The sequence below is a fragment of the Pistacia vera genome, unplaced genomic scaffold, assembly GCF_008641045.1.
Source record: "Pistacia vera cultivar Batoury unplaced genomic scaffold, PisVer_v2 Contig341, whole genome shotgun sequence".
NCBI classification, from domain to species: Eukaryota; Viridiplantae; Streptophyta; class Magnoliopsida; order Sapindales; family Anacardiaceae; genus Pistacia; species Pistacia vera.
In genome coordinates, this window is record NW_022196159.1 from 114,560 (window position 1) to 135,521 (window position 20,962).

At 41.1% G+C, this 20,962-nt stretch overlaps 2 protein-coding genes across 2 annotated transcripts; both read right to left on the reverse strand.

Annotated features, from left to right (window-relative positions):
• Positions 1-6,966: 6,966 nt before the first annotated feature.
• Positions 6,967-9,422, reverse strand: LOC116138530 (G-type lectin S-receptor-like serine/threonine-protein kinase SD1-1). Its single transcript, XM_031424237.1, has 7 exons — positions 9,100-9,422; positions 8,793-8,909; positions 8,398-8,549; positions 8,091-8,301; positions 7,720-7,957; positions 7,500-7,650; positions 6,967-7,412 (listed from the first exon to the last, which is right to left on the reverse strand). Exons 1-7 carry the CDS (start codon positions 9,395-9,397, stop codon positions 7,107-7,109), a joined length of 1,473 nt encoding a protein of 490 aa, XP_031280097.1. The 5' UTR covers positions 9,398-9,422; the 3' UTR covers positions 6,967-7,106.
• Positions 9,423-9,497: 75 nt separating this feature from the next.
• LOC116138532 (G-type lectin S-receptor-like serine/threonine-protein kinase At4g27290) lies at positions 9,498-10,364 on the reverse strand. Its single transcript, XM_031424239.1, has one exon. It carries the CDS (start codon positions 10,319-10,321, stop codon positions 9,524-9,526), a length of 798 nt encoding a protein of 265 aa, XP_031280099.1. The 5' UTR covers positions 10,322-10,364; the 3' UTR covers positions 9,498-9,523.
• Positions 10,365-20,962: the final 10,598 nt, after the last annotated feature.

The following is a 20,962-nucleotide window of genomic DNA, read 5'->3' on the forward strand; positions in this document are numbered from 1 at the left end:
TTCATCTCCAAGCCCCCTGAGCACGACCTCCTTATCCTTTGGATGATCGTCTACCTTCGGATCGTTTGCCCGATCTTTGGGAAAACTAGGCTGATCATTTCTGAAAAGAGGTTCTTGTTCCTCCTACTACTTGACCTCTTAAGCTTGAAGCATGGAAGCAAGGATGGACTAGTCTTCATCCAGAAGGTTGAAGATGTCCATCTCCGGGTTTCCCGACCGTAAGCTATAAATGGCCTATATTGCCTAATGAGCAACCATCATCTCTAACTCAAGGTTTTGTTGATTCATCTGTTTGATTAATGAAACAACTTGCTTTCGAGACAACTCGAGGTCCGCCTCTATTGTCCTCTTCTGCTTCTCATAGTTCTCCCACAACTGAGCCCAACTCTCCTCCGCCACCTTAGCATGATATGTGCTCACCTTCAACTTTTTCTCTCTCCTACTCAACTCCTTGATGAGTCTTGCCACCATCTATTGGAGATTCTTGTTGTCCTCCTCCCTCTTCTCGAGCTCGACCTTCTAAAAGTTCGTAGCCTAAAGTGCAGAATCTCTCTCTACCAAGTACTAATCCGGTTGGATGCGAGCTGCTTTAGCCTCTACATCCATGGCCGTGAGGTCTTGCTTCAGCTTGACATTCTCCTCTTTTAGCTTATGGAGATTGTCGGCAGGGTCCATATCGAACTTCTGCTAGGCCACGGTGAGAGCGAGCAAGGACTACATAGGAAAAGAGACAAAAGTCAATTTCCTTTCCTCAAAATCATAAAGAGCAAAAAAAGTTCTCAAAGAGAACAGGTCGTTTTACCTGACTATGCAATTGGAGCACCATAGCCACTAGGTCGGTAGGTCGGGAAGCTACGAACTCCTCGAAGACCTTGACAAGCTGGCATTCTAATAGGGTGTACATTACCATTTGTAAGTGTTTTGGTAGTTGCCCTAAAGAATCCAACACAGACTAGTTTAGCCCCGATGGAACAGGTATATCCTCAACCCGTTGCTTGCTCGCTCTCTTCTGAGTAGTCGTGGTCGCTCCCGCTCCCTTGCGTGAGCTCTTAGGGGTTGCCGACTTGTCAAAGGGGTCCATTAGGGGCACTCTTGAGCGAGTGATAGGGTAAGGCTAAGTTCCTTCCAATTACACCCCAAAGCCTTCTAGCTTTGACTCTGTTTCCTCCTTGATGGTCAACTGTTTCCTTTTCTTAGTCTTGTGGCCATGGTTTTCTGCTTCGTGGCACAAGCAACCATAGGCCAAGAAACTTATGCATGTCTCTCCGTGGGTGGTTGCCTTGCCATGTCAATCCATACCCTTCTTGCAGGGGTGACGTTGGGGTTGCCTCGACTGGCTCAGTCAATTGACCCGAGGGAATACCAATCCCTTAGCCTTTGTAGGTGGCTTCGAAACCCTTAGTGGCATGGTCAATGCACGCCATGATAATGTGTTGGCAAAAACGTCATCTTTGGTGCAAAGCGAAAAGTTCTTCTAGATATGAAGATACTTATGGGCTGGAGCTTCTAGAGATGCCTCGAGGCTAAAGAATCAGTACTTTCGCAGGTTGGCAGTAGTCACAAGTAGTTTTGCATCCGACCAAACACCTCGATTCGGCTGAAATCTGCTAGAGCCAACAACCTGGTTGTCTTGTTCTCTATGAAAAAGAAAAGTTCTATTACTCTTAACTACCAAAAGAGAAAGGAAAAGAAAGTCAGTTTGGAAAAAAAAGGGAAGAACCTACTCGACTCCTTAAATTTACAAACACCATCATACTTGAAGAAGAAATATTTGGTGTCATAAGCCCCAACATTGTTCGGGTAACCAAATATCCCTCCCTCGATCGTAGATCGTTTCGAGAGATAGAAGAAATCCTTGTCCTTGCTTTTCTTTAAGTAGTAAGCACATGCAAGTTTCAACGCTGTTAACTCGCCGAGTTCGTGTTTGCGGCATGCGATGCACATAGCAATCGCTATCATATATGTGTTGGGTGTCAGTTGAAATGACACAACCTTGAAGTGATCGATGATCGATCTGATGAAGGGGTGAAAAGGTATTATCACCTCGCATTTGAAGATTGACTCTGAGATCGCAGCCATTCCCTCTGGAGGGTCCTAAGTGGTGTGTAGCCTATGCTGATAGACATTTACATTGATCGCAACTGGTCTACCGCATTTTGAATCTCATCCACAGTGGCTACTGATAGCACCGCCTATGCAGGACCTGCCTAGGTGCTCGAGGGCTGTGAGCTAGTTCCAGCACCTACTCTCATCTCTGAAGAGTCCATTACTCTTGAAGTCTGAAAAGGTGCGACACAAAGAGATGACTCAGTCTCCATACGCAGTGTTTCGTACAATGCCTCAAAAGTGTAAGAAAAACCCTAATTTTCCCTCCTTAGTCCCTAAAAACCCTAAACATCCTTGAGAATGAGTTCCCAATGATTTGTTCCCTAGGTTTTTGATTTTTAAGAGTGTTCCTTTTTTAACACTACCAAAGGATGTGCATCATGAAAAATTTACCAGTCGTTCAACCTACCATTGCTGTGAGAAAATCGAGTTTTTAACAAGAATGAAAAGAAGAAAGGGAAGAGTATTCCTTACCTCTTGGTTGTTGGGGATGAACATTCTGTCGTAGAGGCGAGTGCGCATCAACTACTTTTTTTAGTGCAAAAAACTCTATATTTTCTCTCTGAAGATTTGAATTCTGTGAAAAACATGAAGTGGGGTTAGGTTTTTTTTAATAGGGAAGAAGGCGATGCTTAGTTTCCTCTGCAAGCGACGTTTGGACGAGACGCGTTCCTAGCCATTAGATGCGACCACATGTCACCAATCCTCGTGAAGAGTAACCTTCATGCTTCGTGAAGATCAATCAATATTTCCCTCCGTTGGAGAAACCAAACGTCGGCATGGTTATCTTGACTATATTGAATACACCCTCATTCGCATTTAATACTTTAAAAGAGAATGTCGTTTCAACATGACTTGCATTTAATGCTCATGGCTAACACTTATTACGCAAAGGCACGTTTTTCAGATAAAGATTACTTTATTGAACAGGCCTGCTATCAAACGCAATGGATAACATCTGAAAAGGTCATTCGAATGAAACACTCTTCTCCATGTACTGAGCTCGAGAACAAAGTGACCTCCAATTTTCAGAGAGAATTTTCCTAGTGTTTTTAGGTCGAGAGCGATCGGCAAAGTTCGAAGCATGTTGGTATAGCACTGAGCAGGATCTAACCCCAGGTCGTCGAACCTTTGGGGGATGATCATCTTAGGTCGCTTGTGAAGTTCGCCAAGCCCATGTCGTGACCTCCACTCAATTCGCTAGTCGAGTAAAATCGTGAACTTCTTGTTATTTCAACCGTCCTCCACCTGCAGCTCGAGCAAGCGATCCTCGGGATGAGCCAAATCATAGCATAATCATGAAGTTCTCAAAGTTCAAGCCTTGAACCTTAAGAATCGGGGGGCTTCTGTTATGCCTAAAAAATCATGGCTAACGCAAGCTTACATCAGCAAAGACTAATCAGAATCAGGAAGGCATTGTGTCATCTAGGTGTAGCCATGTCACCCAAGGATAGAAGGAGTAAGACTATCATCAGCTTGGCAGGTAAAGGTCTGGCGAGTGAGTGGTTGGGAGTCACCTACTTGCCCAAGCCTTGCGCGATTTAAGAATATCTTTCATGCAACCGACCAATGGGAAGTAGGGTAGGAATTGCACAGCACCTGCCCATTGGTAGACCGATAATCATTACCTAAAAACCTCTTACGATAAATAGAGGATTCCTCTCTATTTTTTGGGATTCTAGTTCTGATAACAAAAAACACTTTCTCCCCCTCTCTGTATTTCTGTTCTCTTAGATCCCTACATGTGACCTGATTGTACTCTTTCATAAATAAAAAGACAATGGACGTAGGATTCGCTTTAAGCATCTGAACTACTTTAAAAATCATCTTCCTTTTATTTGTTCCATTTTTCAGTTTATGTATAATTTACAAGTCTGCTTAGCACTTTGTACTTGCGAATAGTGGGTGTCATAATCTAGCATCAATAATATACGTTCCTGACTGTACTTTTAAGTTTTTACTGTGTTAAGAAAGAGCTCATAATTTTGCAGAATCTTTTCAAGGAGATAACCCGGTTCGTTAATTTATGTCCCTATCACAAACGTTACCTCAAGCCATTAAATGCTTAAGACTTTCATTGTCTCTTTTCTATGGCCTGCATAAAAAAATCTATCAATTATTGGGGATTAAATTCTTAAGACTTTCACTGTCTCTTATCTATGGCCTGCATACAAAAATCTAATTATTGGGGGACTTTCAGCGTCACATTTGTCACAATCCCTTAAACTTTCCAAACCGCGTAAGTCTTTGAATTACCTGTAAACACTGTCAATTGTGGTCCCCAAAGCCCAAACCATAATCTCGCTAGTTAAGTCAAGAACTTGGTCATCGGGCGCTCATGTTTTGAGTCCTTAGTTAAGACAATCCATCATGTACTCAATTCGGATTTTTTCTGCTTCTAGCTTAGATGTATTTGTTGTATCAGGGTGGACCATATTATTTCTATGTATAGAATGAGAGATTTATTTGTGATTTGACTGTTGGAAATTTGATATATGCAAACAACCATTAACTTAAGGCCCAAGAATTAGTTTAGGTACAGGTAATTTGGCCTACACACCCCGGTCAACAAAAAAATAAATAAATAAAATAATAAAACTTGCAAAAGTTATGAAGTTGAAGTTGTTACTTTTCCAATGTCTCCCTGTCTAACTATTTGATATTTAAGTTCTACATAATCTATTACCCTTGTAAAAGGGTGTCATCCATAATCATAAGAATCCAACGCAATCACTTCCTTTTTAGGAAACTATTGGCCGATGTGGAATTTTGACGCCTCGAGGGTAGACCGTGGGGGGATTGTATTTGATATCATTATGACGCACTGAGGGTTGACTACAAGTCGAGTATGGTTATCCAGTGATGTTTATACCATCTCAAGGGTAGACTATGGATGGTACCATCCCAAGGGTAGATTGCAAGTGGTTTAGCTTTATGTCTATATTTGGGACTGATTTGGAGAGTCATGACCTAGGTCCCTAGGTGCTAGTATGGTCGTGATGATTGATTTATTTAATATGATAGTGGTATGTGATTTCATAGCATCTGTGAATAATATATGATGATCGTTGCTTTATCATGTGAGTGCATTGGTGTTGTGTGTCATGCAATTAGATTTTCCATGTACGTTTTCAAAGTTAAAAAGTTATTTTCGTATAAAATGTATTATCCGCTCACTGGGCTTCCCAACTCACTTTTTTATGTCCCCCCACCCAAGGTTGTAGATCGGGTTCGTGTGGAGCATACTCTATGCTTTAGGTGGCATTGACATGATAATCTGCATGTTTTTTCAAACTTGTGTGGAGCATACTCTATGCTTTAGGTGGCATTGACATGATAATCTGCATGTTTTTTCAAACTTGAGTGGACTCTGATACTATGTTTTCTGCAACTGGATTTTTCAGCTCTTGCTTTCAAAGCATTTATGTTGTGTATTTCCGCTTTCAAAACTTTAAATATGTAGATGTACTACTTTTCATTTACTCTATAAACAGATTTGTTTTTATGAAATGTTTTCAAAATATTCACCTGCTTCTCAGAATCCTGAGTCTCTTGAAGCGTCCGGATCCGGTGGGATAGAGATACTAGGGAGGGGGCGTGACAACTAAACAACAACATGAACTTCTATCTGCCTTCCTGAATGTTTATACTAGTGCACTTTCCGTATGAATTTTCTATGCTTGATGTTGTATCAGTTCTGAAACCTCTCTCTTTGAAGAAACCTGATTGTCTAGGCTGAGGTAGCATAACTTCTTCATTTGCCAACATGAAAACTACAGATGACATTTCTGGCCTGTTTTGTGGGAACTTTTAATTACAAAATAAACCCACTTGAATACATGTTTTGAACTTGACATTCGATGAAAGAACCTTCTGACACCTGTCCAGTAGTTACAGGGCCCTTCTATTATTCGACAACATTTGGATCAGAAGACTTCTATCCGATCCAGAAGAAAATTTTAGAACCTTGACAGTCCCCAAATTAAAGCGTACATGACACCTGTAAATCTTGATGTACTGACCAGTCACTGATTGATGATTTCTATCTTATTTAGAGGACAGATATTTAGAAATGTCGCTTTTTGTAGGAATAGCATTCTTTCCTGTTTCATGCCCTTGGCAATCTATGAGTTGACATAATCAGCCAAAAATTATTAGTTCAATTTTAGAAAGGCCTGGTTAAACTAGTAATTCAGTGATCCAAATGTTGGTGAAACCATTCATGCTAGGAGTGGAAGTAGCATCTTTCATCAAGAAACAGTGATTAACTGGGGGAACCTAGATAGTTTGTCAAACTGCACTATGATGTTCCGACCATTAAATTACTTCCCCTTATTCTGAAATGTTGGAATGTGAACACCTTTTGGTAGAAATTGAAATTTTTGTGGTTGAAGAAAAGAGATGCTGTAGCAAAAAAGATGATGAAAGGCTGGAAAAAATTCCAGAATGCTTAATGCCTAGGCACGTTTTAGACAATTTAAGGCTTAGATAAAATCAAATAGAAGTTATTTTCAGAACTTCTTTGTAATGGTTGTATTTCAGTTATTGTCAGTTATCCCTTTAAACATATAGAAGGGAATGTATGGTGTATGCTTGATTTAGTGAAGAGAGTTTTAAGATGTTGTCTCTTCCTTAGTGAAGAGAGATATGAGACTGTTTCTCTTCCCCAGAAATAAAGAAGAGATTGTTAGTGTTTATGATGAATAAACGTTTTATCTTCTTTTACACAAGTTCTTCTCAATGCAATTTTATTGTTCAATTTCTATTTGTTACACTCCTCTGATTTCTAAAATGAAATTAAAGAACATAGGTTCTTTAGCTGGTTTCCTATCAAGAAATTTTTTTTCTTTTTCCACTCAATATAGCAATTTCTGGCTATTTTACAAACACATAAACAACGGTAGAAAGACATTAAAGTTTATGGCATCGATAAAGAAAAAAGCATCTGCATAATGACTGCATTCCCCAGCCGAAAAACACTACTAAACTGGCGCATGAAATTATCTGCCTTCCTCTATGGTTACGCTCAAATAATTTCCTGTAAGAGATTTATCTTTACTTGATGATGTATCTGTGCTGAAACCTCTTTCTGTGAAGAAACCTGGCTCTCTAGGTCGAGGAAGCACCACGTCTTCATTTGCTAACATGAAAACTACAGAAGAGATGTCTGGCCTGCTTTCTGGGAATTTTTGAGCGCATAATAAACCCACTTGAATACATCTTTTAACTTGAGATTCGATAAAAGAATCTTCTAAATACCTATCCATTAGTTCCAGGGCCCTTCCATCATTCCAAAGAAGCCAGGCCTGAGAATATTTTAACACGTGTACTTAATGTTTTCACCAAAATAGGTAGTGTGAAAAAAGGCAGCAGCATATAAGTTTTCTACTTACATGTCCAATAAGGTTATGATGGTGATCGAGGTGATGGAATCCTCTATTCCTTCTTCCACTTATTATCTCTAGCAGAAGCACACCCAAGCTAAAAACATCGGATTTCAAAGAAATTGTGCCATCAGTGGCATACTCAGGAGACATGTAGCCGCTGCATCAAAGGATCATATATAAGTTCTTTAAAATTGAAAATACATTTAATTATAGTAGTAGAACTTACTATGTTCCGACAACTCTCTTTGTGTTCACCTCTTTTGCATCATTTTTGAAAATTCTTGCCAACCCAAAATCTGAAATTTTAGGATTCAATTCACTGTCTAACAAGATATTACTGGTCTTCAGATCCCTGTGAACTATTTGCAATTTAGAATCTTGGTGGAGGTAGAGAAGTCCTCTTGCAATCCCAATAATAATTTCAAAGCGCTTTTTCCAGGACAAGAGCTTCCTTCTTTCACGATCTGCACATCATTGCCAACTTCAGTAATTGAAATTAAACTTGTCCTAGAATTTTCTATTTTGAATGTAAGATCGAACTTGAGTAACTAATAAATGTGTGACTAATTATATGGATATAGGGTTCAGAAATGCTACCAAAAATAAAATAATCCAAGCTTTTATTGGGCATATACTCATAGATCAGTATCCTTTCATCTCCTTCAGCGCAGCTTCCAATAAGAGCAACAAGATTCCTGTGTTGAAGCTTGCCGATTATAGCGACCTCGTTCTTGAATTCTTCAAGACCCTGTCCTGACTGTTTTGAAAGCCTCTTCACTGCAATTTCCTGTCCATCTGAAAGATTTCCCTGTGTATTGTCAAACAGATAAGAAAGTTTATCATTTGCTATGAAGAGGTTTAAGGCAACTTCTGGTGAGTGTTTCATAACATATAACCTTTTTACCTTGTAAACAGGACCAAATCCACCCTCACCAATCATGTTGGCTTTAGAGAAATTGTTAGTGGCAGTAGCTACCGTTGCTAAAGGAAATAAAGGTACTTCCGTGTCTTCCTTCTTGCTCTGCAGGACAATTAAAGTTTGAACCTCTTCGTCACCTGTTCATTTTAAATAGAGTGAATGTTAGTGACCTCAACTGAGATTTCATTAGCATACAAATTAATCTAGTTCTAGTTTTCCCCTCAGAACGGTTACTAATAAATTTCAGAAGTGTATGAATTGTTTTAATATATTTTGGAAACTAATTGAGTGTCATTATATCATAAACTGAATTTAAGATATTGCCAAATGAACTTCATGAAATCTAACAAAAAATGAGCAAGATGAGATGAATGTAGTACCTTTGTTCTTTCTTTTCTTCCAAACTTTCCAGAACGCAAGTCCGAATATAAGGATGCCAGAAGTAGTCGAGACCGATGCAATGATTTTTATTCTTTTCTTCTTGCTCGAATCATTAACTGATTTTAGAGTAGGCAGCATGAAAATACTTAATCAATTTGTTGAAATTTAATTCTTTTTCAGAGTAATAAAATGTACAAACAGAACAGATTGGTTTTCCTAACGTAGGTGGACCAAAGCCACGCCATTAGGAATGCAGCAGTTCTTTTGCATTTCCTTGTTCAACTGTAAATAAAATAACACCCTTACCTAGTTCTGAAGCGGGTACTCGTATAAAGATATCCTGTCCCCAAGTGAATCGGTCTGAGCATTCTTTCATATCAATCAGGTTAGTAAACCACATCATGCAGCCACTAATTCCTCCACCTTCATTTAAGTCTGCATAAGCCCTGCACGAGCAGTTCTTCAAGCACTCTGCATAACATTCCTTAATATTCATACTTTGGTTTAACCAATTAATATCGGGCAATTTCATTCGTGCAAGCTTTTGAAACCCTTCTCCATTTCTGCAATCTGATTCTGTTGGTGATTTCTTTACACATTTCATAGTGTCTGGTGTGTCCCATTCATCTTCTGAATTAATTTCAAACCCCTTCAAACATATACAATTAGGTGTCTTGCTAATTCTGCAGTAAGCATTAGCACCACACTGTGCATAATTATCACAAATGTCTTATGGCCAAGAGTACACAATACGCCATCCCCTAAACTTCTCATTCCATACAAGACGCTGCATATGACCTGTTGGATCCACCATTAATCTTGTGATAACTGTCTTGTCAAAAGGCTCATATGCGTAATACAACTCATCTTCTTTGTGCACCAACATTGGTTTGAAGACCTTGTTGTGCATCATGGGAATGCCACCGAACTGAAGACCATTCCATGGTCCACTACGAACTGATTTCCTTGATGGCGTACCAATGACTAGTTGAGGCACCCCACTAATGTCAAGTCTGAGGCTAGATTCTCCTGGGGCTGGATCATCTTCACTTTTCCATGGGGTCAATTGTCGCTCAAAACTAGTTTTTAAGTTCCATCCCAACTTCATGCCTTCTAACAATGTGTCTGATGGATAATCAAAACTCTGCCACATGTAGCTTTCAGGATTCCTGTCATTACTGTCCCTAAGAACAAGGTTTCCAGAATCTAGGAGTTGTACCACTGGATTTTCTGGCACCCTGGATGAGTTGGAAGACAAGATAATGCTCTTATTTTGGTTGATAAGTACAAGACTTCCGTTGTTGCTGATAATTAAAGCTCCTTGATGATCTGGAATCGGATCTTTTCTGTTTGCAACCCACATAACTATCTCAGGACTAATCTTGTACCAGATCCCCACGTACCTGTAGTTTGATTTTCCTGGAGAAAAGAAGCCTAGCTCAAAGTTTTGGGAGGACGAAATTAATGTCTCCCCATCTCTGATAAATTGTCTGGGAGTTATCATATTAGCTGCAGATGACAACTCCATGCTCAATAGCAAGATCAAAGAACAAAGGGTAGTGAAGAATGGAAGGTCCGAAAAATTTCCATATTGTGATCCTAAAAAATTAGGCTGATGTAGGCTTACGTCAGCGAGGACCAATTAGAATTCGAAGGCATTGTGCCATCTAGACACTGCCATGTCGCCTAAGGATAGAAGGAGTAAGGCTGTCATCAGCTTTGATAAGGCCTGGCGAGTGAACGATTGGGAGTCACCCACTTGCCCAAGCCCTACATATTTAGGTTATCTTCCATGCAATCAGCCAATGGAAGCAGGGTAGGAACTGCATGGCATTGCCTGCTGGCAACCATAATCATTCCCTAAAAACGTCTTACTATAATAGAGGGCTCCTCTCTATTTTTCGGGATTGTAGTTTTGATAACAAAACACTCTCTCCCTCCTTTCTTGTGTTTCGGTTCTCTTAGATCACTGCATACGACCTGATTGTATTCTTTCATAATAAAAAGTAGTGGACTTAGGATTTTCTTTGAGGTTCTGAACCACTTTAAAAATCGTCTCCCTTTTATTTGTTTTATTTCCCAGTTCACGTGCAATTTCTAAGTTCCTTAGCACTTGCATGTGCAAGTATTGGTGTCAAAATCAGCATCACAATTTAGCACTAAAGGAGCCTGATTTAGTATATCTCTCATCAGGAATCTCTGATCAATCGATGTTCCTTAGCAAATGGCCCGTGGTTTCGAAACCAAGCAAGCTAGCCCCGCAACGAGGAGGTCCCTAGGGTACGGATAACACTTCTCCCAAAGTGCCCCTGATTCAGTATAGTACCACAACGGACATTCCTTCGAGCTCATAGCTCGACCCAGTGGTGATGGATTACTTAGAGAGGTTCAACAATACTCTCCAAACTGTTAACTGAAGGTAGACCATTTTGATCAAATTGTACCACCTGAGTCTAATAAGGCGATGCTACCACAAAAACGCCTATAGGTCACGCTAAAGCAGAAAACGGGCGATAGCCCATGTCACGCACACTGTGCACGTGAAAGGAAAGGGAAATAGGGGGCAGATAATTACCGAAGGGCTCCAAAGGACCAACGATTACCGCCATGAAACATGTAGAATACCTATGGCTTTACACTTGGCTACATGTTGCATCATGAACCGTCCTACGCCATATTGCATGGCACCCCTTACAAGTGCAAGGCAAGGAACCCCTAGCAACTTGGGTCGGTTCTGACCACTGAGGGGTTGGGTTAACTCCTCTAACCTTCATTGCCTTCACATGGCTTCACTCAACGTGTGTCAAGATATGTCAAGCCTCTGACCGAGGAGAGGAAGAGTCCGATATGTGGTCTTTTCTCAACCGTAATCATGAGGTCGAACCCATGTTGCAAAAATATCACTAGACATCGTGTTGCCTCAGATTAAAGAGTTACAATGAGCTCTAGATCAGCTTAGAGCTCAACAAAATAGCACGAGGAGTCCTAGGCGTCTCCCTTCTCTAGTATGTTTAGCTGCTCTTCTCCTATTGAGGTTTAGAATGCTTGACATGCAAGAATTCGATGGAATTCTAATCTGCAAGACCACCTCTATGATTTTACGACCTCATGGAGCTTCAACAAGTTTCCAACTTGGCTAATGGCACTGTTTCGCAGTGATCCTGACTGCCCATGCCAAGAGCTGGTTTAGATCACTTCCACCAAGATCTATTAACTCCTGGCACAGATGAGCTCATTATTCTTGAGACACTTCCAGGTGAACAGGAAGTTCTCAATGCCGTTGAGATATCTAAGCAACATATGGCAGGAAAAGAATGAATCCCTCCAATCCTACATTGACAGGTTCCACAGGGAGTTGCACAAGGTGGCTAACACATCTGAAGAATCTGTTCAGACTCTCATTATTGTAGAAGTCCACCCGTAGACCAACCTGTGAAAAAGCTGCAATCCAAGGATGACTTTCCCTCACCCCGCTTCCACGACCTTACAGAGAATTATCTCCGAATAGAGAATTCCATGGCCGCTCCATTGCCATGACCCCAATACTTTGACCAATGCTCCTAACCAGTGGAGGTAGTAGAAGAGCTGATTGCAAGTGGCCAATGACGATCAGCGAAGGGAGAAAACAGTTGTTTAAGCCCTAATAATCCTATGCCCATTTCCTTATCGCAATAGCGACAAGAATTAGTATACTTTTCTAAACATGTTAGTATCGGCTATTCTATACAAGTCAAAGAGGTCGGCCTGCTTGGTGAGCTAGCGCTGATGAATAATCCTTCTTTAGCAAAAACAGAAAGGAATATTGCTGTTATCATCGAGATATAGGCACCACACACGATGAGTGTCGGACTCTCAAGCTAGCAATGAAGACCTCATCAAGCAGAGGCACTTCAAGGAGTATGTTAACGGTCCGACTCCCATTCGGGAGAAGGATCAAGAGCGACCCATTCGGGAGAGATCAAAAACTGGGGAAGAATGTCGTGGTTGCAAGGGTCTTTACTTTGTGAGATTATTTTGAAGGACCGCATCTCGAGGGAATTCTCGAGTGCCGAGGAAAGGTACACTCGAAAGCTCGCCATGACCTCTGTGATTGTATGACATGACATATGTGGCCTGTTAAGGTTCACAGAGAAGAAAAGATTACCTTCTTAGAGAAAGATGTGATGCGACTGCATCTCCCCATGAGGATGCACTTGTCATCGTGCCTGAAGTCGTCGTATGAAGTTCACAGGTTGTGTACTGGTAGCGTTTTGAATATCTATTTCAGCGACTTTTAAGGAGATGCAGTTAGACGAGGTAGTATAAGCCTGCCTCTATTCCTCTCTATGGTTTTACGAGGTATCATCTAATTCCCCAAGGAACATCGCACTTCTCGTCACTTTGTGATGGACCAACGAAGTGATCAGATGATGGAGTTTTTAGTATTACTATGAAGTTTTAAGGCCATCACCTCTATTTATCATCTGAAGATGAAGTTTCCCACTCCGACGGGGTGTGGGGAAATGAAAGGGTCTTAGAGCGAATCTCGCGACTATTATGTAAAGGCAGTGCAGATGCACTGCAAAGGGAAAGGGATGCCGATGCATTCCCAGTAAGCAATGGCGATCAGTAGATCGAGCCATAACTCGTCTAGTGGAAATTGCATAGATCCTCAAGTTCAAGAGGAGTATTCCCATGTGGGGTCGTTGAGTCTCTTTCAGACGTATCTATTGACAGAATGAGTCAACGCGAGCATTGAGAATCAGGAGTATCTTAGCCCACAGCTACTATATAGATTTAACAAGCTTGCTCAGACAAAATATCGATGTTTTTGCATAGACTCATGCTGATATGGTCGGGATCAGTTCAAAAATAATATGTCATGTACTTAACATCAACAGCGCAGTCAAGCTAGTTCCCAGAAAGAAAAGCCATGGACTCGGAGCGCTAGGTTGCCTTAAAGTTGAGGGAAAAACTCCTCTCAAACGGGTTCATTCGGGATCTCATTACTTGAGTTAGTCGCCAATCTGGTTTTGGTGAAGAAACCCAAGACAAGTTGCGAACTGGCGTTGATTTCTCTAACCTCAACATACCTATCCGAAGGATAGTTTCCCTTTGCCCAGGATCGTAAGCTCATCAATGCCACCTCTGGGCACAATTGTTGAGCTTCTGTGACACTATTTGAGGTAAATCAGATCCCATGTATAGCATGATAAGGAGTATACCCGTTCATCACAATCAAAGACTGTACTATTATAAGGTCATGCCCTTCGTTCTAAAGAACGCTTGGGCAACCTACCACGTTTTTAACTATATGTTTTCCAAGTAGATTGGAAAATCATGGAGATCTATATCGATGACATGCGGTTTCGCATTTCGCTTCAAATCACATAACACATCTTGTTGAAATGTTCGTCCTACTTCGAAGTAAGTGTTCGTTCAAAGTATCCTTTGGAATTCTCAGGGTATATGGTCACCCATCGAGGGATTGAAATCAACCTCGAAAATATCGCGCTCTATTAGATATACAAGTCCCGTAAACAAAAGCAAGTTTAAGCTTGAATGGGAAGATAATGGCTCCCAGTCGCTTCATATGAGAGCAACACGATCATTGCTTGCCGTTCTTTAATATACTCAAGGCTAACAAGAAGTTCGAATGGACTCCGAATGTGAAGCCTTCCAGCATAAAGGAATATCTGGAAAGCTGCCTCTTCTATCCAAGCCTCTTCCCAAGGAGAACTTATTATATCTACCTGTCCGTCTCCTAGTATGCGTTCAGTACAACTCTCATCTGAGAAGAGGGCAAAGTTTAGTGGCCAATGTATATAGGGGGCAAGCGGCTGCTGGATGTCGAGACACGATATCCAGAGATGGAACTATTGCCTATGCCCTACTGATTACTTCTAGGAAGTTACAACTTTACTTTCATGCCAAACCATCCATATTCTGACTAACTACCCATTAGACAAGTTCTTCAAGAGCTGGAGGCTTGGGGTAAGTTGCTTAAATGGGCTATGAAATTAAGCCAATTCAATCTGTATTACAACCGAGATAGTAGTCAAAGGGCAGGCGTTGCTGATTTTATTTTCGAGTTCTGTTATTAGCCAGATCAAGAACCCGAACAGACAGCCAGCGAATTTGTCTAGGAAACTTTTAGAACTTACCAACTGGGATCCTCTATGTAATGGTCTTTGAATAAGAAGAGCCGGAGCTGTTCTTCTACTCCTTAGTCTGAAGGGACTCGGATCCATGGAATTCTTAGGTTCATATTCAAAGCTATGAATAATCAGGTCGAATATGAAGTGTTATTTACTAGTCTACTACTAACAGAGAAATGTGGTCGAAAATAATTGACATCTATAGTGACTCCCAACTGGTTGTTAATCAGATCCCGGGAGAAAGTCAAAGAGAGAATATGATTAACTATCTGAGGAAAGCTGGCCGCGTTTAAGCCTTTCAAGCATTATATGATCAGTCAATTTTGAAAGAGAGTAACTTTGTCACGAATGCTTTGGCTAAAAAAACCTCATTGCTAGACTCCGATGTCCCAACAACTTCTTGTTCGTACATTGAGTTCCCAGCATTAGCTCCTTTGAGCACCATACTAGCACCGAGTCTACTTCCTAGATGACTCCAATTATTTAATATCTCCAAGATAGGACTCTGCCTAACGATAAACTGAGACAAGAATCCTGTAGACACAGAGCTGCTCTTTTACACACTTATTAGGAATTAGCTGTCAAGCGAGGGTTTAGCACTCCCCTCATCCAATCTCGCCAATAAGATTATCCATTAGGGATATTATTGACCCCTACTTCACGAGGACACCTTCAACTTTGTAAAGGTATGATAAGTGTCAGAAGTTCGCGAATGTTCTACGACGCTCTTCCCACAGCTAATGACAATGACCAGTCCCTAGCCATTCTCTATGAGAATTGATCTCATTGAGCCCATCAAATCGGTAAAGGGACGTCAGTATGCAGTGGTCATAGTGGATTATTTCACTAAATGGGTCAAAGCTGAGCCTTTGGCCGCGATCACTACCAAAAGCTCAAAGACTTTGTTTTCAAAAATATAGTATGCCGCTATGGATTCCTCATACACTCATCCTGATATGGGAAACAGGTCGACAATGAGGGATTCAAGCAGTTTTGCGACGAGTTGAGATTCATAAAAGTTTGCCTTAATGCAAGACCACAAGCCAATGGTCAGGTTGAAGCTATCAACAAGACTATATAGCATACATTGTGGCAAACTTGGCGCACCAAGGAATAGGTTGACGACCTCCCAGAAGTCCTATGGGCATATAGGACACTTTGATAACCTCTACTTAGAAACATCCTTCTCGCTAGCGTATGGTTGAGACAATGTCCCAGGGAGTAGAAATGGTTCACTTTGGAAGAATTTTTTAACGAGGCAGATAATGAAGCACTCTTGCGTGCGAATCTGGACTTGGCTGAAGAATACGCACAAAGCTCGGTTAGGATAACTTCCTACTATTAGTGGGCAAAAAGATTCTTCAACTCCAAAGTCAAGAGAAGGCCTTTCAAGTTGGCGACTTGGTTCTGAAAGAGTCCTTCTTAGACAAGGGAACCGAGTTGGTGTATTGGGACCCATCTAGGAGATCCATACCGTATTGCAAGATAATACAACCTGGTATGTATCACCTTAAAAGAATCAACAGTTCCGAAGTGTCGCAGTTTAGAATGTTGAACATCTTCGCCCCTAGTATCAGTATTCTTAACTCACTTACAGCTTTGATTATTTCTTTACTTGTAAAATTTTCCTTCTTGTGTATTATGAATAAGTGTTCTTTTTCTTCTCAAAGAAAAACTTGTGTCATGATCTTAAGTCTTTTGTTATAATTTTGTTCTTTATAACATTTTGTAAGTTCAATGGTTAGAATCATATTTGTCTTGCGAAGTGTTTAAATTAAAAAGTGTTATCGTGTGACCAAGAGTTCCTTTTATATATTAAAAAGTATGTATAGAAATAAAAAAGGAGTTACAAAGCTAAAAATCTAGGAGAACTACAAAGATGAAAAAAAGGGCAATCATTGTGCTTCATCTCCAAGCCCCCTGAGCACGACCTCCTTATCCTTTGGATATCCTACCTTCGGATCGTTTGCCGATCTTTGGGAAACTAGGCTGATCATTTCTGAAAAGAGGTTCTTGTTCCTCCTACTACTTGACCTCTTAAGCTTGAAGCATGGAAGCAAGGATGACTAGTCTTCATCCGAAGTTGAAGATGTCCATCTCCGGTTTCCCGCCGTAACTATAAATGGCCTATATTGCCTAATGAGCAACCATCATCTCAACTCAAGGTTTGTGATTCATCGTTTTGATTAATGAACAACTGCTTTCGAGACAACTCAGGTCCGCCTCTATTGTCCTCTTCTGCTTCTCATAGTTCCCCACAACTGGCCCAACTCTCCTCCGCCACCTTAGCATGATATGTGCTCACCTTCAACTTTTTCTCTCTCCTACTCAACTCCTTGATGAGTCTTGCCACCATCTATGGAGATTCTTGTTGTCCTCCTCCCTCTTCTCGAGCTCGACCTTCTAAAAGTTCGTAGCCTAAAGTGCAGAATCTCTCTCTACCAATACTAATCCGTGTATGCGAGCTGCTTTAGCCTCTACATCCATGCCGTGAGTCTTGCTTCAGCTTGACATTCTCCTCTTTTAGCTTAGAGATGTCGGCAGGGTCCATATCGAACTTCTGTAGGCCCGGTGAGAGCGAGCAAAGACTGCATGGGAAAAGAGAACAAAAGTCAATTTCCTTTCCTCAAAATCATAAAACAAAAAAGTTTCAAAGAGAACAGGTCGTTTTACCTGACTATGCATTGGACACCATAGCCACTAGGTCGGTAGGTCGGGAAGCTACGAACTCCTCGAAGACTTTGACAACTGACATTCTAATAGGGTGTACATTACCATTTGTAAGTGTTTTGGTAGTTGCCCTAAATAACCAACACAGACTAGTTTAGCCCCGATGGAACAGGTAATCCTCAACCCGTTGCTTGCTCGCTCTCTTCTGAGTAGTCGTGGTCGCTCCCGCTCCCTTGCGTGAGCTCTTAGGGTTGCCGACTTGTCAAAGGGGTCCATTAGGGGCACTCTTGAGCGAGTGATAGGGTAAGGCTAAGTTCCTTCCAATTACACCCAAAGCCTTCTAGCTTTGACTCTGTTTCCTCCTTGTGTCAACTGTTTCCTTTTCTTAGTCTTGTGGCCATGGTTTTCTGCTTCGTGGCACAAGCAACCATAGGCCAAACTTATGCATGTCTCGCCGTGGGTGGTTGCCTTGCCATGTCAATCCATACCCTTCTTGAGGGGTGACGTTGGGGTTGCCTCGCTGGCTCAGTCAATTGACCCGGGGAATACCATCCCTTAGCCTTTGTAGGTGCTTCGAAACCCTTAGTGGCATGGTCAATGCACGCCATGATAATGTGTTGGCAAAAACTCATCTTTGGTCAAAGCGAAAAGTTCTTCTAGATATGAAGATACTTATGGGCTGGAGCTTCTAGAATGCCTCGAGGCTAAAAATCAGTACTTTCGCAGTTGGCAGTAGTCCAAGCAGTTTTGCATCCGACCAAACACCTCGATACGGCTGAAATCTGCTAGAGCCAACCCTGGTTGTCTTGTTCTCTATGAAAAAGAAAAGTTCTATTACTCTTAACTCCAAAAGAGAAAGGAAAAGAAAGTCAGTTTGGAAAAAAAAGGGAAGAACCTACTCGACTCCTTAATTTACAAACACCATCATACTTGAAGAAGAAATATTTGGTGTCATAAGCCCCAACATTGTTCGGGTAACCAAATATCCCTCCCTCATCGTAGATCGTTTCGAGAGATAAAAAATCCTTGTCCTTGCTTTTCTTTAAGTAGTAAGCACAGGCAATTTCAACGCTGTTAACTCGCCGAGTTCGTGTTTGCGGCATGCGATGCACATAGCAATCGTATCATTATGTGTTGGTGCAGTTGAAATGACACAACCTTGAAGTGATCGATGATCGACTGATGAAGGGTGAAAAGGTATTATCACCTCGCATTTGAAGATTGACTCTAGATCGCAGCATTCCCTCTGGAGGGTCCTAATTGGTGTGTAGCCTATGCTGATAGACATTTACATGTCGCACTGGTCTACCGCATTTTGAACTCATCCACAGTGGCTACTGATAGCACCGCCTATGCAGGACCTGCCTAGGTGCTCGGGGCTGTGAGCTAGTTCCAGCACCTACTCTCATCTCTGAAGATTCCATTACTCTTGAAGTCTGAAAAGGTGCGACACAAAGAGATACTCAGTCTCCATACGCGTGTTTCGTACAATGCCTCAAAAGTGTAAGAAAAACCAAATTTTCCCTCCTTAGTCCCTAAAAACCCTAAACATCCTTGAGAATGAGTTCCCAATGATTTGTTCCCTAGGTTTTTGATTTTTAAGAGTGTTCCTTTTTTAACACTACCAAAGGATGTGCATCATAAAAATTTACCATCGTTCAACCTACCATTGCTGTGAGAAAATCGAGTTTTTAACAAGAATGAAAAGAAGGAAGAGTATTCCTTACCCTTGGTTGTTGGGATAAACTCTGTCGTAGAGGCGAGTGCGCATCAACTACTTTTTTAGTCAAAAAACTCTATATTTTCTCTCTGAGATTTGAATTCTGTGACCATGAAGTGGGGTTAGGTTTTTTTAATAGGAAGAAGGCATGCTTATTTCCTCTGCAAGCGACGTTTGGACGAGACGCGTTCCTAGCCATTAATGCGACCACATGTCACCAATCCTCGTGAAGAGTAACCTTCATGCTTCGTGAAGATCAATCAATATTTCCCTCCGTTGAGAAACAAACGTCGCATTTTATCTTGACTATATTGAATACACCCTCATTCGCATTTATCCTTAAAAGAGAATGCGTTTCAACATGACTTGCATTTAATGCTCATGCTAACACTTATTACGCAAAGGCACGTTTTTCAGATAAAGATTACTTTATTGACAGGCCTGCATCAAACGCAATGGATAACATCTGAAAAGGTCATTCGAATGAAACACTCTTCTCCATGTACTGAGCTCGAGAACAAAGTGACCTCCAATTTTCAGAGAGAATTTTCCTAGTGTTTAGGTCGAGAGCGATCGCAAAGTTCGAAGCATGTTGGTATAGCACTGAGCAGGATCTACCCCAGGTCGTCGAACCTTTGGGGAATGATCATCTTAGGTCGCTTGTGAAGTTCCCAAGCCCATGTCGTGACCTCCACTCAATTCGCTAGTCGAGTAAAATCGTGAACTTCTTGTTATTTCAACCGTCCTCCACCTGCGCTCGAGCAAGCGATCCTCGGGATGAGCCAAATCATAGCATAATCATAAGTTCTCAAAGTTCAAGCCTTGAACCTTAAGAATCGGGGCTTCTGTTTAGCCTAAAAAATCATGGCTAACGCAAGCTTACATCAGCAAAGACTAATCAATCAGGAAGCATTGTGTCATCTAGTGTAGCCATGTCACCCAGGATAGAAGGAGTAAGACTATCATCAGCTTGGCGGTAAAGGTCTGGCGAGTGAGTGGTTGGGAGTCACCTACCTTGCCCAAGCCTTGCGCGATTTAAGAATATCTCATGCAACCGACCAATGGGAAGTAGGGTAGGAATTGCACAGCACCTGCCCATTGGTAGACCGATAATCATTACCTAAAACCTCTTACGATAAATAGAGGATTCCTCTCTATTTTTTGGGATTCTAGTTCTGATAACAAAAAACACTTTCTCCCCCTCTCTGTATTTCTGTTCTCTTAGATCCCTACATGTGACCTGATTTACTCTTTCATAATAAAAAGACAATGGACTTAGGATTCGCTTAAAAGCATCTGAACTACTTTAAACACTCTTCCTTTTATTTTTTTCCATTTTTCAGTTATGTATAATTTAAGTCTGCTTAGCACTTTGTACTTGCGAATAGTGGGTGTCATAATCTAGCATCAATATATACGTTCCTGACTGTACTTTTAGTTTTTACTGTGTTAAGAAAGAGCTCATAATTTTGCAGAATCTTTTCAAGGAGATAACCCGGTTCGTTAATTTATGTCCCTATCAAACGTACCTCAAGCCATTAAATGCTAGACTTTCTTGTCTCTTTTCTATGGCCTGCATAAAAAAATCTATCAATTATTGGGGATTAAATTCTTAAGACTTTCACTGTCTCTTATCTATGGC

Coding starts and splice junctions, on each gene's coding strand:
- LOC116138532 (XM_031424239.1), bottom strand. CDS start 10,321: ATGGAGTTGTCATCTGCAGCTAATATGATAACTCCCAGACAATTTATC.
- LOC116138530 (XM_031424237.1), bottom strand. CDS start 9,397: ATGAAATGTGTAAAGAAATCACCAACAGAATCAGATTGCAGAAATGGA. Junction 8,910..9,099: donor AGTACCCGCTTCAGAACTAG/GTAAGGGTGTTA, acceptor CTCTAAAATCAG/TTAATGATTCGAGCAAGAAG. Junction 8,302..8,397: donor GATTTGGTCCTGTTTACAAG/GTAAAAAGGTTA, acceptor GACAATACACAG/GGAAATCTTTCAGATGGACA.